This window comes from Penicillium cosmopolitanum (assembly GCF_028827165.1).
Source record: "Penicillium cosmopolitanum strain IBT 29677 chromosome Unknown utg000009l:1.0-9042332.0:1.0-9050551.0, whole genome shotgun sequence".
NCBI lineage: Eukaryota > Fungi > Ascomycota > Eurotiomycetes > Eurotiales > Aspergillaceae > Penicillium > Penicillium cosmopolitanum.
In genome coordinates this window covers 278,288-292,869 of record NW_026622679.1, presented here as the reverse complement: position 1 = coordinate 292,869, position 14,582 = coordinate 278,288, and the positions used below count along the sequence as shown (strand labels likewise).

Below are 14,582 nucleotides of genomic sequence, written 5' to 3'. Positions count from 1 at the left end.
TAAGGTTTCCTATGTTAAAACTCTTGATATTCTCACGATTGTCAATCATAAAATGTTCGGATCAGTAATTCTCTTCTACTTTTCATAGGTCGCAAGCACAGTAGTACTTGTCTGCAAACAGAATATATGTAGGCTAACTTACTGACTACTACACACACACACACACACACACACACACACACACAATTTATTAGCGCCCGGCGGCTGAACCGAAAAGGCAACTATAAGTGATCTAAAAATGCATGTTCTAGCTAATACTGTGCCTTCTTGAAGCCCGTACAGGATTCCTATAAGTATATGTCATCTCAGATGTCGAGTCAATATCTTAGCGGGTCCTTGTGGGTTAGTATTTGGTGAGTAGACTTACTTGAAGGCGCTTTTTCAAGTGTTCAACATCCTATTTCGGCAGTTGAAGCGCGTCTACCGGCTCTGGCACGTGGTGGTTGGTGTGAGTTAGATCGGGAGGGGTGAATTTCTTTTTATTTTTTTTTTGGTGTTCGCCGATATAGACTATATTCAGTTTCGCTGCAGATGGGGTTCAAGCTGAAGATAGAGGCATGTTTTGGAATAATATAATTTACTGTATAATACGGGTAAGATCCCGACTGGTCGGCGACCAGTCATGCTCCCAATATTTCTTACTCTCTTGATTCGCAACCTCCTTGATTACTAAGAGATTTGGCATTGTGACATGGCAATTAGTTAGTTAACTAACTAACTACTTGTCTTCGTCTCGCATATCAGAGTTTATTACAGCAGCAGCATCTTCAACAGGTGGACTATTTCTTTGTTTTATGTCGCTAAAGCACAAGCAAAGGCAAGACGATTTATTCGAATAACTTCATAACTCTGAACAAGTGCTCGATGATCTAGTAACCGCTTTCCACCCACTCTGCTTTTTAGATTCATCCGGACTGGAATAAAAGCTCTGGCTCACCAGGCCAAAAGCCTCGTCAAAAGATCTTCGTCAACGTGCCATCGAACATGCCTTCGAGCACCATGTTTCCCACGGTACCACTCTTGATCAAACATGAAATCAACATTACAATTAGCACCACAGGTACCATGGGTAAAATTGTAGAGAAGAGGAGCGGCTTCTTTCTATCAGGTTGAGGCTGAAAATTTTTTTGATTTTTTTAGAAAAGGTACCATATAGCTTGATTCCATAGCTTTTACAAAGAATCCACTTACCTCGTAGATCCAGTCGTTTGAAAATCCAAAGTGTGTGTCATACCACATGTCGAAGGAGCTCCACGGGTAAACAAACCAGTTCTTCTGAGTGGTTTGGTCGATAAAATACTGCCACAAATATGGTGTTAGGTACTGATGACTTTTCATAGAGCTATGGTTAACACACACACTGAAGCAGGAATTGTTGAAGATGGTCTTTCCGATCGCGTCATGAAGTATCACATTGTAATTTTTCTCACTTTTGGTCTTGACTTCTACGAAAGAAGACTGGTCGTGCACTACCGGTGCAATTACCTGTATGATAAGATCGACGTAGCTAGACAAGGTTTAGTAAGACATGATGCAAAGGACAGTTGCAGTCACGCATGACTTACTTCTCAATCGAGTAGATGGTAGAAGTATGACTTTTGCCGGAGTTAGGTCCTAGGACGTAAAAGAAATTGGGAAATTGACACATGGCAATAGACTTGTAGGCCTCCTTGTAGCCAAAGTCATTCCAGTGCTCGGATCGGGTACGGCCATTTCGACCTATCAACTCTACATCATACTGTGTCAGAGAGAAACCGGTTGCAAGGATCTATTTTCAGTGTTAAAAAATAGGTTAGCTTTGAGCGAAACTTTACGGGGGCTGTCATAATTATCACTGGCGATAGGAATGCCTACAATGGTGTCTGCAGGGTATTCGCGGCCTGACTTCGTCAATATTGAGCGAGGCCGGAGCGCAGTAATCGGATCGTCGGTGAGATGAACATTGCTTCGTTGAAGACAACTGACATATTTGCAGTTGTCGAATACTCATCGCTAATTTTGTAGAATTAGTGTGCTATCTAAGCTGCGAAACGAGAATACTTACTTTGCATCCGATTTCATACTTTGGCATAAGTAGAGACCAATATTTCTCTTCAATCCGATAATAGTAAGTAGAGTGCAGACAGAACAACGACTATAAGCTTACATACCAGGAGCAGTCTCACGAATGTAGGCTCTGCTTCTCTCTGCCGATTGGTCCCTGGCCCTCAGGCCATCCCCTGTCACATTGAACCGGACAGCAGTGCTCTCTAGGAAGAGGAACACAAGTATCCTAAAGAAAAATAGAGCACCAGGCACATAGCGGAAAAAAAACCTCCACTTGCCATTTATCTCCATGTTTTCGTTTCGCAGATAATATTGTGGTGTCTAGCAATGTCAGGACTGTGCTACCTCCTTAAGTCTGAGGAGCTACATACCCGGATGAATTGGGAGATGTTTTTCGCATCCTCAACGATTGTCGGAACGAGCTGGCTGGCCGAGCCTGAGATTAAATCAGCATCATTTTAGTTGATAGGAGGCTTTGTGGCTCACATCCATTTCCAACGACAATGACATTCTTCTGGCGAAGTGATATCTCCGGCCTCCAACGTGCGGTGTGAAATATGTCACCTTGGAAGTCTTCGATCCCAGTAACGTCAAAATAATTGGGATTTACCAGTCCTCCTACAGCGGAGATGAGTATTTTGCATTCCTGGTAATAAGTTTCACCTGTAGATATATCCCTCAGCTTTACAAGCCAGGTATTGGTCAACTCTTGCCAGCAAGCTCCCTCCCACTCCGTGTTAACAACGATATGTCGAGACACATCGAACTTTGCCGCAACGCAGTTGAAGTATTCCAAGATCTCAGCCTGCGAGGGGAAAACTTTGGAGAACTCCGATTTGGGGCAAAAGACAGGCTATAGAAAACAGCTGGGATATCGACGGCGCATCCTGGGTCTTTTTCATTTTGTTAGTCTCCTTTGTTCAGAATGCTTGATGGAGTGAAGTATAGGAACATTTGTTTGCCCACCAAGCTCCCCCTGGTGCCAGAGAACGGTCGTAGATGACATAGTCATCGCAATTGAGCTTTTTTTGAAGCAGACATGCCGTAGCCAGTCCAGAAAAGCCGGCTCCAATGATAGCCACCTTGGTAAAAGGTCTATTCGCGCAAGAAGCCATTAAGAGAATAAAGATTGTAGCTTGCTGTTTGACCGAATTCGTACCCAGCGCCCTTCCTTTGTCAAATATATAACTTTCAAGCTTGAAATTACCCACTGCCCAGGTATCTAGGGGAGGTACTCACCATTGATCGACAATCGACGATAACTCAGAAGCCTAGACTTGAGGTCTTTGTGTTTGTATATCGGGGTTACACAAGCTCCTTGATCACCAGTGAACGATTGAATATCAACATCCCTTGGGAATGATAACCATGAAGTGGTGTCTTGACACAGCATGGCTCGCTGCAGGTTTCCAATTTAGGCCATTTCATCTGTATGCCGAGGTTACACAGCTCGCTTTAATGAGAAATGATCGATTGAAACTCGACATCCTTTGAGAATGATCATGAAGTGGTTTCTTGACGACAGCATGACTCGCTGCAGGTTTCCAATTTAGGCCATTTCATCTGTATGCCGACGTTACACAGCTCGCTTTAATGAGAAATGATCGATTGAATATCAACATCCCTTGGGAATGATAACCATGAAGTGGTGTCTTGACACAGCATGGCTCGCTGCAGGTTTACAATTTAGGTCATTTCATCTGTATGCCGAGGTTACACAGCTCACATCTATGACGAGTCATTGATTGAAACTCTACACCCATGAATAGTTGCCCTGATGCTTCGTTATCATTATCTATGTGTAGATGCGGTGTGGGTCATATTTTGAAAACTATCCTCGGAAAAATATTCCCAGCCAATGATCTATATCTCAGAGGTATGAGTCAGCCCCGGAAATGTGTACGTCAGTCTCTTTCCAGGGCGGGGATATTTCCCAAACTGGCGAATTGCACAACGATGAACATCTTCAACCAGTTTCTAACTTTATAGTGGATGAAGGCGGCAAAATAAAACGCCTGATGTTGTCATCCAAAAATAGACTTAGCTGACGACATACCTAGTCGGTGCAACATACATAAGCATCAAGGTCAGACTTTATTCCAAGCAAAACACTTATCGAGTGAAAAGTTCTGGTCATGTCTGAAATTAATATGCCCCCCTATATGTTCTATCAATCCTTGGCTGCCATGATTGTCGCATTTTCAAGCCTTCTGGGCTTTCTCCAATCATTTCGTTCCAATCCTACTTCCTCAATCAAGCATATCCTTGTCATTGTTTCTCTTGTTTCAGTTGACTTTCTTAATACTGTTGGCTGGTTGAGGGTTTTCAGGGTGTTTATGCCCATATCTCTTCTTGTTGTTGCTACTATTGTCCTCATCTGGGCATTCATAGTAGCATACGCTCGGCGAAAGTTAATTTTATTCTGTCAGGATGACCCAACCCAGGAGAAATTTTTTTTTAGGAAGACCTCTGTTCTTCCCATCACAGCTTACGCATGCGAGAATGTTCCCTGAGAGGTATAACTATGGAATCAACTACTTCCTCGTTGGAACTCCGGTTGGATTACGTGCTCGAGTCGGCGCATTGATGACCATTGACAGCGATAGATCAGATCAACAATCTCCAGCCACCTATTTTCAAAACTTCACTCAACAACTCTTCCGAAAGTTTGCTTGGTTCGGCATAGACACGAGCCAATATCTTCATCGTGGAGACGGCCATATGAGCCTGACTCAAAAATTGGAGATCTTCTTGAAGGAACGGGTACGTGCAATCCAGATCAAAGAAACTCATATCCAGGTCTGATCTTCCCAGGGCGAGGATATATCCAATTATCCTTACGCATATCTCATCGGAATTCCCCAGTTCTGCTGGTGGACTAAAAGCCCAATATCCTACTGGTATCTCTACTCTTCTTCCAAAGAACTCAGCGCCATAATTATGGAAATCAACAACTCATACGGGGAGAAAAAGAACGCCTTTTGTCGATTGATCCGAGAAGAGAACTTCTGCTTTGAAAAGAAGAAAACTTCGCAAATTATTAGCACTGCGTTGGGAACGGGTGACGCAGGCATCCAAGCTGTTCGATTTGTGTCGTCTGCACCCAATGCCAAATATTATAAGGGCAGCTGGGACAAAGATATATTTGCATCACCATTCGAAAAAGTTGAGGGCTGGTTCAACTTGCGATTCATGGATCCTCTTGATCCGTCGCCTGAGAAAGGAGGCCCACTTCATTCCAACATGACTCTAATGAGCATAGAGGGCAAGCCCAAAGTGTCTAGTCGCTTGTTTTCATGCAGCCCGCCTTTTGACCCTTTGTCAGCCTCATCCTGGGGACTGACCAAGTTCCTACTCAGCTGGTCATTTGTCATTCCGGCGTCCATAGGACGGATCGTGGTGGAGGCTCTTCGAATTCGGTTTCGAGGCAATATGCTGTATCTGAACAAACCAGATGTGAAGAAGAACAATATTCCACGCAAGGCATCAAAGCCAGAAAGGTATATTCTTTAGCACATTGTGTCCATTTTCTGCAAGTTGACTCTTTGATGACAGGGTTTTGGAAACATTTTTCCGAATGTACCTCTCGAGCATGGTCAATCAATGTCAAATCCCTCTGGAAGTGGTGTACACACCTGCGAAATCCCTCGGCCTCCAACCTATCTCTATGCATTCTCCAGTGAAGACCCTCACATTAGCTCCGCCCCCAGTGCTGATGATACAGCCTCTCACCCCAAAGTTCTACACAAACATTTTGAAATATCCCGATGCCCAGTCTGGCTTCGCGGCCGAGCTCGAGAGCGACCCCCAAATCTCAGATCCGATATCTCAACGCATATGGATTTCCGATCTAGTTCTTCTGCAGAGGTTGATTGGGCCGAAGCTTATGACTAACACCCGCCGAGAATACTCTCCATCTGCAAGCTACTTCTCGTGGCCTAACAACCTAGGGTGCGGATCGTTCATGGACGACTTCACCGACGATCAATGCTCTAAAACTATGCGCAAAACGTACCGAGTCGCGAAAATTCAGTGCTATCTCACGGAGAAGTTCGCGTGGGGCTCATACAGAATCGCTGGCTTTTACTGGTTGATCCTGTGTGCGATCTTCATGCGTCTAGTCTGGAAAGGTTTATGGTCGGTGCAGTGTAACTGGGCTATGGGGAGGTTTCCAGATGTCTTTATGGTTTCTAGTATTTGTTTGCTGCTGCTTCAAGCTTTTCGAGGCCTGGATATTAATATTTATTGATAGGTGAATAGCGTTCGTAGGGAATGTGGCTGGTGGAGAGGTCCCTATCTCCATGAGGTACCTAGTGTAGGCTTTTTGGCTGCTAGGCAGATGCATTGGTGGTTATTTGATTCTTTTGACTGGTTGATTAATAGATTGATTATGTCGTTTGATTGACTACTGGCTGTTGTCCAACCAATAGCCCGCAGTCTTAGCATGTTCCCCCTCTCTCTTTAATATCGCAACATGTTAAAAATGAGGGTTTTTCGGCCGAAATAAATGCGTGTGATTTCCAGCATCAGTTATCAGGTTTTCCACATCAAATTCATTAGATTGATCAGATTTCGACATGGAAATGACAACAGCCACCACAGCTAGCGGTGCTCATGAGCTCATTCAGGTTGAAAATGCCACCCTGGCGATCGGAACGATGATTGCCAGCGAGCCAGAGAATGATCGATACACCTACCAGCTAGAGGTCAAAAGAAAGCTTCTCTCCCTGAGAGATCTGAACACTGCTGCTGTTTCATAATACGCGCGGTGTCTCGATGCCATCTCCAATATCCAAGCTGAGTGCAGACTCCTTTGATATCTCGGAACAACTTCCATTACCAGAGCCGATTGATTTCGATGCTCTAATGTCAACACAAGACAAGGAAAGAGAACATCGGCAAAGTGCTTCCACTGAGTCTTTGCACTGCGAGTCAGTATCCACGCGAGCATATTACGAACTAAAGGAGTCTGAGCAGACCTTCGATAAGTCCCGCAGATGGAGGAATCCTGCCACTGCAATTTCTCTGTGAGGGTTCTGGATTCTGAGAGGTGTACCTTGTATACAAGCCCGTTGGCGGGTAAAGAGATTGCAAACCCAACCCAAACCCGCGTTTGGCGAGGTCTACTCCAGCGTGGCCACTTCAAGCTAGATGGGACATGTATGACATTCACAACAAATAGTGTAAGGATCAAGCAAAGTGGCGGGATAGGTGACTATATTCTAAGCTCTATATTCTAATTTGAATATATGTAATGTTATTGAGCTCCTCCAAATTTACTAACCTGTTTGGTCCAGATTAGTCCCTAGAATCTCAAGTTTACTACGTATGATTCATACATTCACATAAGAAATTTTACGGTGAGTTGAAATGGTAGCGTCTCGTAGGTTCTCTATTCGACCGAGGCAAAGTGTAACGAAAGGCTGTTCGTAAAATGGTTGTGCTACGTAAGTTCTCTGGTTTCGGGCGCTGGCAGGGCTTTAAGTTGATACGATAGCAGGATAGGGGAGGACCGGGCTTAAAAAAATGCATATCAATGGAAATAAACCTTGCCTAAGAAAAAGAAAATGAAACCCCAAAATTAAAGAGACGATTTACTCGGTGTCCATCCGAAAGTATGAGGCGCGTAGTTTATTCAAACCTAACGAATTCTTCAACACTTTGCACGAAAGACGTAGCGCGGAAGATAGCAGCCGGATTCTGTGACAGGTACTGAGAATTCATAATAGCTCTCACCCTCGAATAGCTGGCAATGACCGAGGGTCTTTCGGGAATCCGTTTTGCCATGGTTGGAGGTAGTTGTAGCGGAAGAGCATAGGAGAAGGCGAGGCTTGTGGGGAGGCTCGAGGGATCAACGACGCCGACAAAAACGATGGTGACAGCGACGAAGGATGGGATTCACGAGGAGTTTCAGTCGCAAGAGGTGTTACAGGGGCTAGAGAGAGCGGAGAAAGAAGTGGTGAGAGAGCGCTCGAGGCGAAATTCTCGGAATCCTTCGAAGGCTCTTCACCATTCACCGCAGAGCTTTGTGGCTTCTGGTTTGAGGATTTCGAAGAACTATACTACAAAGCTGCGTTAGTGGACTGTAGGGATCGCCGACAACGCAAGACAACTTACAAAGCAGTACTTATCAACCAGCTCGTTGTACAACGAGGACTCGAGGCACGGTTTGCTGGATACCAATGAGAAAGGCTCTAGATCCTCCTTTCGGGCGGCATCGCTCACGGGAGAAGCCTGAGCTGGTGTAGTCTTCAGGTCTCTCTCAGCCATCCGGGGTGTGGCAACATCCGAGGTATGTTCTGACCGTTCCCGTGCGGTCAGGGTGGTTCGGTCCAGGGGAGACTTTGTCCGCATGGCAGCTGCCAGCGAAGCCCCAAAGTCATAGCGGTTACGGAACGCCTGCCGGTGCGGATTTTCGCAGCGCTTGGGTAGTTCGGCGGTATCAATATCATCCGAGGAAGTCCCACTCAAGGAGGTTTCCTTTGTGGCGGCAAACGGGTTGGAGAAGGGGGTGTTTTTGGTGATATGCGGGGAATCATCAGAGTGTAGATGCGCAGTGTGTGAGCTGTTCATAGAAGTACGGTCTCCACCTGACGACTTGCTCGCAGTGGTCTTCGGGGATTTGAGGAAATCGACTCGGAAATTCATCCCGTTGTTGTTGTCCCAGAACTCCTGCCCGTTGACATTATAGCGAATGCAGACAAACATGATATTGCTCTCCAGGTTGGTCTGGTCGTTCAACTTGATTTCGAACGAGAACCGATCGTACTCATCGTGGGCATGCTTGCAGCGAACATCGTGGCAGAACACAGCGCCCACTTCCGACACAGTCCTCCAATAATCGAACGTGAAGTGAGCGGCCACGTATTTGTGGAAGGCAAGGTTGGCCACAGTCACCGAACCAATCAAGACGTTCTTGTCAGCTGACAGGAACAATTTCTCCAAGCAAACGGGATTAGTGGCACGAGACGACATGTCCTTGGGGAAGTTGGACAGCTGGAGCTCCCACTCCCACTCCGACGTCAACTCGTCCTCATCTTGACCGAAAGGAAACTCTCTATCGGCATCATGACTGTGGACCGGGGATGTCTCGGCACTGACCGCCAGAGGTCGATCAAGCTGTAAGAAGTGACGAATGTGTTCCAACTGAGAGTCGAATTGCACTGCCTTGCCATCGGCCAGAGTCCTCGCTATGCTGGACGGTTGTCAGCGTACCGGTGTAAGTCGAAGAATTGGCTGGACCAGCTCGCCAGACTTCTTTCTCACCATCGGCGGCTTGGGTAACTGTGCGTCCCTGTTGTCCGGGTCGCCGGTCAGTGCGCCCTCTCCCTTCAACTCCTCCATTGCTATTTCAGTAAATGACCGCGCGTGAGTGATCTTCCGGGAGTCTTCGGACGGCCGCCAGTGGTTGAGCTTGACCTTCTGGGCTGGTGATGGTTGACTCGATGAAGATCGAGCCTCCGTTTCCAGCTTGTCAGCGGGGCCCATCCTCTCTGGTGAACTTTCCTTCCGTTGCTTGATCGACTGGACCGCTGCCTCGAGCTCTTCTAGCTTAATCCTCTGGCCGTGGTACGGCGAGTATTGTGACCCCTCATCACTCGAGCTCTGCGTAGTTTTGGGGACTATGACCACCGCCCCGGGTGTAATTGCTGTATTGTTCAATGGCAGAAGGGTTGATAGAGACTGGCATGGGGGTCAATGGTTCGATGGTGAGAGAGAGGCGGCAGGTAGACTCCGAAGCCGACTTGGAAATGGACGGGCTCCTCTAGCGCCGGCGAATGCCCGAGGTTAAAGGGAGTGGTTTTATTGGGGTTGCCTCACAATGCCTGTAGCCTCACGTGATATCTACACCGACATTACTGAGGGCCTCTTCCTCCCACAACTGCTTCACGAGAGTCAGATCTATGCCTCTGCGGGCAGCTCGTCATCTCTCACGCAGTCAAGTCTTGATTTTGTTTCATGTCCTTCCCTTCGACAACAGCACCGATAAGCCTTGACTATATCGCTCTCCACCATGACCTTCAGCCAGTCCAGCAGTGTCACTCCTGCCCCGCTCGACTCCGCTTGGCCGCCGGCCCACATTTGGGAATCCATGGGTGCGGCAGACCGTGCCAGTTGGTTAGGGGCAAATACAGAGAGACAGGGCTAGACGCCTTGAATTGGATGTAGCGGAGACCGATCTCCGCCGCAGAAGGCCTCGATTGGACCTGCAAGATGATGATAATCTCGAGGAAAACCGTGAGCCACCCCCTAACGTCAAACCACCCATCGACATATTTCTGGGTGTCTCCGCCGCCCTTCTTACTCGCGTCTTCGAGAGGAAACTCAAGGCGACTGAACTTATACGCTTCAAAGAGAAGTCAGTCACTGAGCTAGATCAGGAGGACAGAGTCTTTAACATGACTGAGTCGGGAGGCACAGTGGGCTTCAAAAAGGCGGCAGCGTCGCTTAAGGATTGGGGCCCTAACCCTCAAATATGGACGACCTGCTTTCTTGCCTATCTGGCCGTTGTAGGATACCTCTTCGGCGAGAAACATCCTAAGGCAGTTCCCAACCTACTCATGTTTATGAGGCAGATCCTGGACTTCGCCCAGACTTATCAGTGGTCGGAAGCAGTACTCCCCCTTGCCCTTAATTTCCACCAATATATACTGGATAAAGGAGAACTATCGACGGAAAACTACCTAGTCACAGGCCCATTCCGCGAGAAATATCTCCGCCACAATCTCACCCTACCTGCGAAGTCACCAACAAACCCCCCCAACACGGCCTCGTCAAGCCAGGAATACCAGATCTTCGAACAATGAGTCAGAGGTTTGCGATAAGTTCAATACGACAGGGTGCTCCTGGGAAGGCTGCAAGAGACGTCATGAGTGTACGGCATGTGGCCTAAGCGAGCATGGCGCCTCCTCCTGCCGCAAGAAGAAGTAGCAAGTGACAGCCCTTAAGAACAATGGCGTCGTTCTTAATCCCTTATCCTTAAGCTTCATACCGCAGGGGCAACCATCTAGACCAAATACTGCTGTTCAATACCCCGTTTTCAACCCGGAGCTGCCGAGGTTACAGTCCTCTCCATCACCACTATATGCGAAAGCCTGGAGCAATCTTCTACGCTACTATCCAGGCGGTCTCGGGCCCACTATCACTGGCATCCTGACCTACGGTGTCCAGGTTGGCTATAGGGGCAAGAAGCAGTTTCGCTGTTCTTCTAACCATCATATACACGAACCTGGCATGATCACGGCTAAACTAGCAGACGACCTCAACCTCGGTCGTGTTAGACTAGCCTCTGGGCCTTCCTTCGTTTCGCCGCTTGGGTTAGTCCCTAAGCACGATGGGGGTTGGCGCCGCATCCATGATCTCTCTTGGCCCCCTGGACAAGGCCTTAACCAGGGCATACCAGACTCCTGGTCAGCTATTGAATACATGACAATCGATAATATCTATGAGCAAGTTATACAAGCTGGGCTAGGCTGCGTAATAATCAAGAGGGATATCAAAGACGCCTTCCGAATAGTCCCTGTTGCCGAGGACAACCAGCATCTCCTTGCCTTCCAGTGGAACGATTCCACTTACGTCGAGTGCTGTCTCCCCTTTGGCCTGGCAACGGCCCTATTTCTCTTCAACCTCTTCGCTGAGGCACTCCATTGGATACTCCAATGCCTTCTTCCTGCATTCTATATCAATCATTACCTAGACGACTTTATCGCAATTGCTCGGTCTCCCTCGGTGTTCGATCCTATGAGTGCCTTCGATAAGGTTTACAATAGGGTCACCGACTACCTACGTATCCCTCGCAATACTAAGAAAGACCAGCAAGGGACCTGTGTCACAGTCCTAGGTATCCAGATAGACGCTATCGCAATGGAAGCTCGTCTGCCACCAGAAAAGTTGTGCCGCGCCACATTGGACGCCGCAGCTGCCCTAAACGCGGCGAGTCTCTCCCTCAAGCAAACAGAGCGCCTCACAGGCTTACTAGCCTTCTGTTCAAGAGTTGTTCGGCTAGGAAGAACAAGGCTACAGTCCCTATACACCTTCCAAGCCGCTTTCCCACATGGGAGTAGCGCGCGCCGCCGTATGCCTTATGAGGTTCGTGACGATTTGGAATGGTGGAGGGACTCCTTGTCTCTCTTCAACGGCGTACTTCTAATTGACCCCTGTCGCCGCACTATCACGCATCTCTACACAGATGCCTCCAGTACAGGCCAGGGGCTCTTCTTCTTTTCATCTAAGTCTACATTAGACTGCTGGCTGGCCCATTGTCACCAGCTTCATCCAAGCAATGCTGCCACATTGGCCCTTGCTCAAGACGCACATGCGCACATCAATACCAATGAAGTAGACGCTATTCTTCAAGGTTTCCTACTCTTCAGCCACCATTGGCTCCATCATACTCTCGTTATCCACACGGATAGCTCCACAGCGCACACGGGACTAAAGAAAGGCTTCCTTCATAGTCCGCCTAACGCACCACTGAAGAGCCTACTTATCCTAGCGGCGGCGAGAGACATCCACATTGTGCCCCACTGGCTCCCTTCCGGGGAAAATAAATTAGCAGATGCGCTCTCTCGTAATAACCTTGAAGACATTGCTAACATTTGTCCCCATTGGCAGGACCTCTCGGTATTGAACCACCCACGTGGTTCTCTTCACGAGCTCCTCAGCTCAATACAGGCCACCTGAAACTGCTCTGGAACGGACTCAGCGCCAACACACGTTCCGTTTACCTCTCCGTTCAGCGCAATTACGAAAAGCACTGCGCGCTACAAAGTATACCCGCATGGCCAGTTTCAAGACATTCCTTGACCTCATGGTTAAGCACACGACTCCTTGGTAGCGCTAGTCAGAAGGCCGTCAAGCCTGACCGCCGACCTAGCTGCTCTCCGAGCCTATCATATCGATAACTTCCTTGACGATAAACTCTTCGATAATAAGCATTTTCGACGTCTTATAGACGGCGCGAGAAGACTCAACCCTATCACAAAAGTACGGGTCAGAAAACCGATTTCGCGTGACACAATTACGAAACTATCCGCGGGCCTCGCCACACTCCCGTTACGGCCCTTGGAGATGTCTGCAAAGGTTCTAGATGACCTGAACTTCGCAACCGTGTGCCGGGTAGCATTTGCGGGGTTCCTCCGCCTTGGGGAATTTACCTACAAGACTGAAGACCTCCGCACATGTTCTATCTTCTCATCCACAAAGTTAACGCGCTCCGACGTCAGATTTTCGTCCTCGTTAGACCACGCACAACTCACACTCAAGCGCAGTAAGACGCACCGCCGCCACGAAGGAGTACAGATTATCCTTGCAAGGACAGGAGACGGCGCATGCCCAGTTGAAGCGCTTCAGAAGCTGCTACTTCTCGACCCCAGAGGGCCCGACGCCCCATTGTTCTCCTTCCACAGAAGACCATTCAGTCGCAACAACTTCCTTTCAACCTTGTATACTAAGCTAAGATCGCTGGGGATACAGACAGACGGCTACTCGGGTCACAGCTTTCGGAAGGGCGCGGCTCAGCATGCGCACGATAGTGGGATACTCGACGACCAGATCCAGATGCTAGGGAGATGGACTTCGGAGGCGTTCAGGGTGTATTTTACGACGAACGCGTCTGTCCTGTACAAGCTTAATCACCAGTTCCAGATAGGCTCACCGGCCCCGCTGTCTCTGCTGATTCCACCACCGTCCCCTCCACCATCCTAGTTTGGCCCGGGTCATTTGGGCCCTATCTGACGCTACGGTCTACGACCGCAGCAACAGGTGACCCGTTACGGCCAAACTACACTCTTCTTGCTCCTCTTGACTGCGTGAGGTCACCAATAAAGTATGGGGTTAAAGTTCAGAGATTCCGGGAAAAAGCAATTTAGGGTATTTCCTTCGCCCCTTCATCCCAGGAGAGTCCCCATCTCCTTGCTAATCTGCTGGAACTGTGCCAAGTCGACAGTTCCCTCGATTTCAGAAATGATGGGCAATTTGTATTCCTCTCCTGTCCGAGCGAATAACTCCACCAGTCCTCCTCCACTCGCAAGAACATATAATTTTGCGTACCGACTCCAGTGGCTTAGCTTAAATCTGCTACCCTTTGGCACATACAGGGTCTCCCCCGCCGTGAGCGTCACCACCGCGGTCAAAAGACCGCAGTATTAGGTTGGGGAGGAATGGATTCCCGGAACATGAAACCTCACCTCGCGGGCTGAGGTCCCGAGGTTCAAAAAGCACCCCAGCGAAGATAATCTCGTCGAGACTGCGGGTAACCTCAGAAAACCTCGCGGAACCTCAATTTCTATAATTTGCGACCTTACTTGACTACTCGGGATGCATAATATTGCTCCATCAAATTTTTAAAATACTTTGATTTACAGCTGCTCGGTGCTAGGTTTATGCCAGTATCAGATAAGCGAAGTAGTGAAGCTATCACGGATGAATATAGAAGAGGCATCAGACCTGCTCAAGAAGTCATTGATCAACGAGGGTGGACCACGCAACGACGAGCTCCGTGACGAGATGGCCAGACTTCTTGAAGTTCTCACCTA

At 48.2% G+C, this 14,582-nt stretch overlaps 6 protein-coding genes across 6 annotated transcripts; 4 read left to right on the top strand and 2 right to left on the bottom strand.

The window, feature by feature from the left end:
- Positions 1-953: 953 nt before the first annotated feature.
- N7509_008250 (flavin-containing monooxygenase) lies at positions 954-3,288 on the bottom strand (the record flags this gene model as incomplete). The annotated part of the gene is made up of 9 exons (XM_056632887.1): positions 954-1,019; positions 1,192-1,299; positions 1,360-1,507; positions 1,566-1,768; positions 2,045-2,091; positions 2,151-2,367; positions 2,418-2,482; positions 2,533-2,899; positions 3,286-3,288. The coding sequence occupies 9 exons, from the start codon at positions 3,286-3,288 to the stop codon at positions 954-956; spliced, it is 1,224 nt and encodes a 407-aa protein (XP_056483507.1).
- A 920-nt stretch (positions 3,289-4,208) lies between these two features.
- N7509_008249 (uncharacterized protein) lies at positions 4,209-6,295 on the top strand (the record flags this gene model as incomplete). Its single annotated transcript, XM_056632886.1, is given in 4 exon segments — positions 4,209-4,517; positions 4,534-4,809; positions 4,861-5,546; positions 5,602-6,295. The coding sequence occupies 4 exon segments, from the start codon at positions 4,209-4,211 to the stop codon at positions 6,293-6,295; spliced, it is 1,965 nt and encodes a 654-aa protein (XP_056483506.1).
- Positions 6,296-6,623: 328 nt separating this feature from the next.
- Positions 6,624-6,806, top strand: N7509_008248 (uncharacterized protein; the record flags this gene model as incomplete). The annotated part of the gene is made up of 1 exon (XM_056632885.1): positions 6,624-6,806. One exon carries the CDS (start codon positions 6,624-6,626, stop codon positions 6,804-6,806), a length of 183 nt encoding a protein of 60 aa, XP_056483505.1.
- A 972-nt stretch (positions 6,807-7,778) lies between these two features.
- On the bottom strand, positions 7,779-9,729 carry N7509_008247 (CBM21 domain-containing protein; the record flags this gene model as incomplete). Its single annotated transcript, XM_056632884.1, has 4 exons — positions 7,779-8,081; positions 8,164-9,165; positions 9,194-9,241; positions 9,262-9,729. Coding segments are annotated over 4 exons (1,821 nt in total), but the record flags the coding sequence as incomplete, so codon positions are not given.
- Positions 9,730-10,445: 716 nt separating this feature from the next.
- Positions 10,446-10,853, top strand: N7509_008246 (uncharacterized protein; the record flags this gene model as incomplete). The annotated part of the gene is made up of 1 exon (XM_056632883.1): positions 10,446-10,853. The coding sequence occupies one exon, from the start codon at positions 10,446-10,448 to the stop codon at positions 10,851-10,853; it is 408 nt and encodes a 135-aa protein (XP_056483503.1).
- A 427-nt stretch (positions 10,854-11,280) lies between these two features.
- On the top strand, positions 11,281-12,729 carry N7509_008245 (uncharacterized protein; the record flags this gene model as incomplete). Its single annotated transcript, XM_056632882.1, has 1 exon — positions 11,281-12,729. The coding sequence occupies one exon, from the start codon at positions 11,281-11,283 to the stop codon at positions 12,727-12,729; it is 1,449 nt and encodes a 482-aa protein (XP_056483502.1).
- Between the last annotated feature and the right edge of the window lie 1,853 nt (positions 12,730-14,582).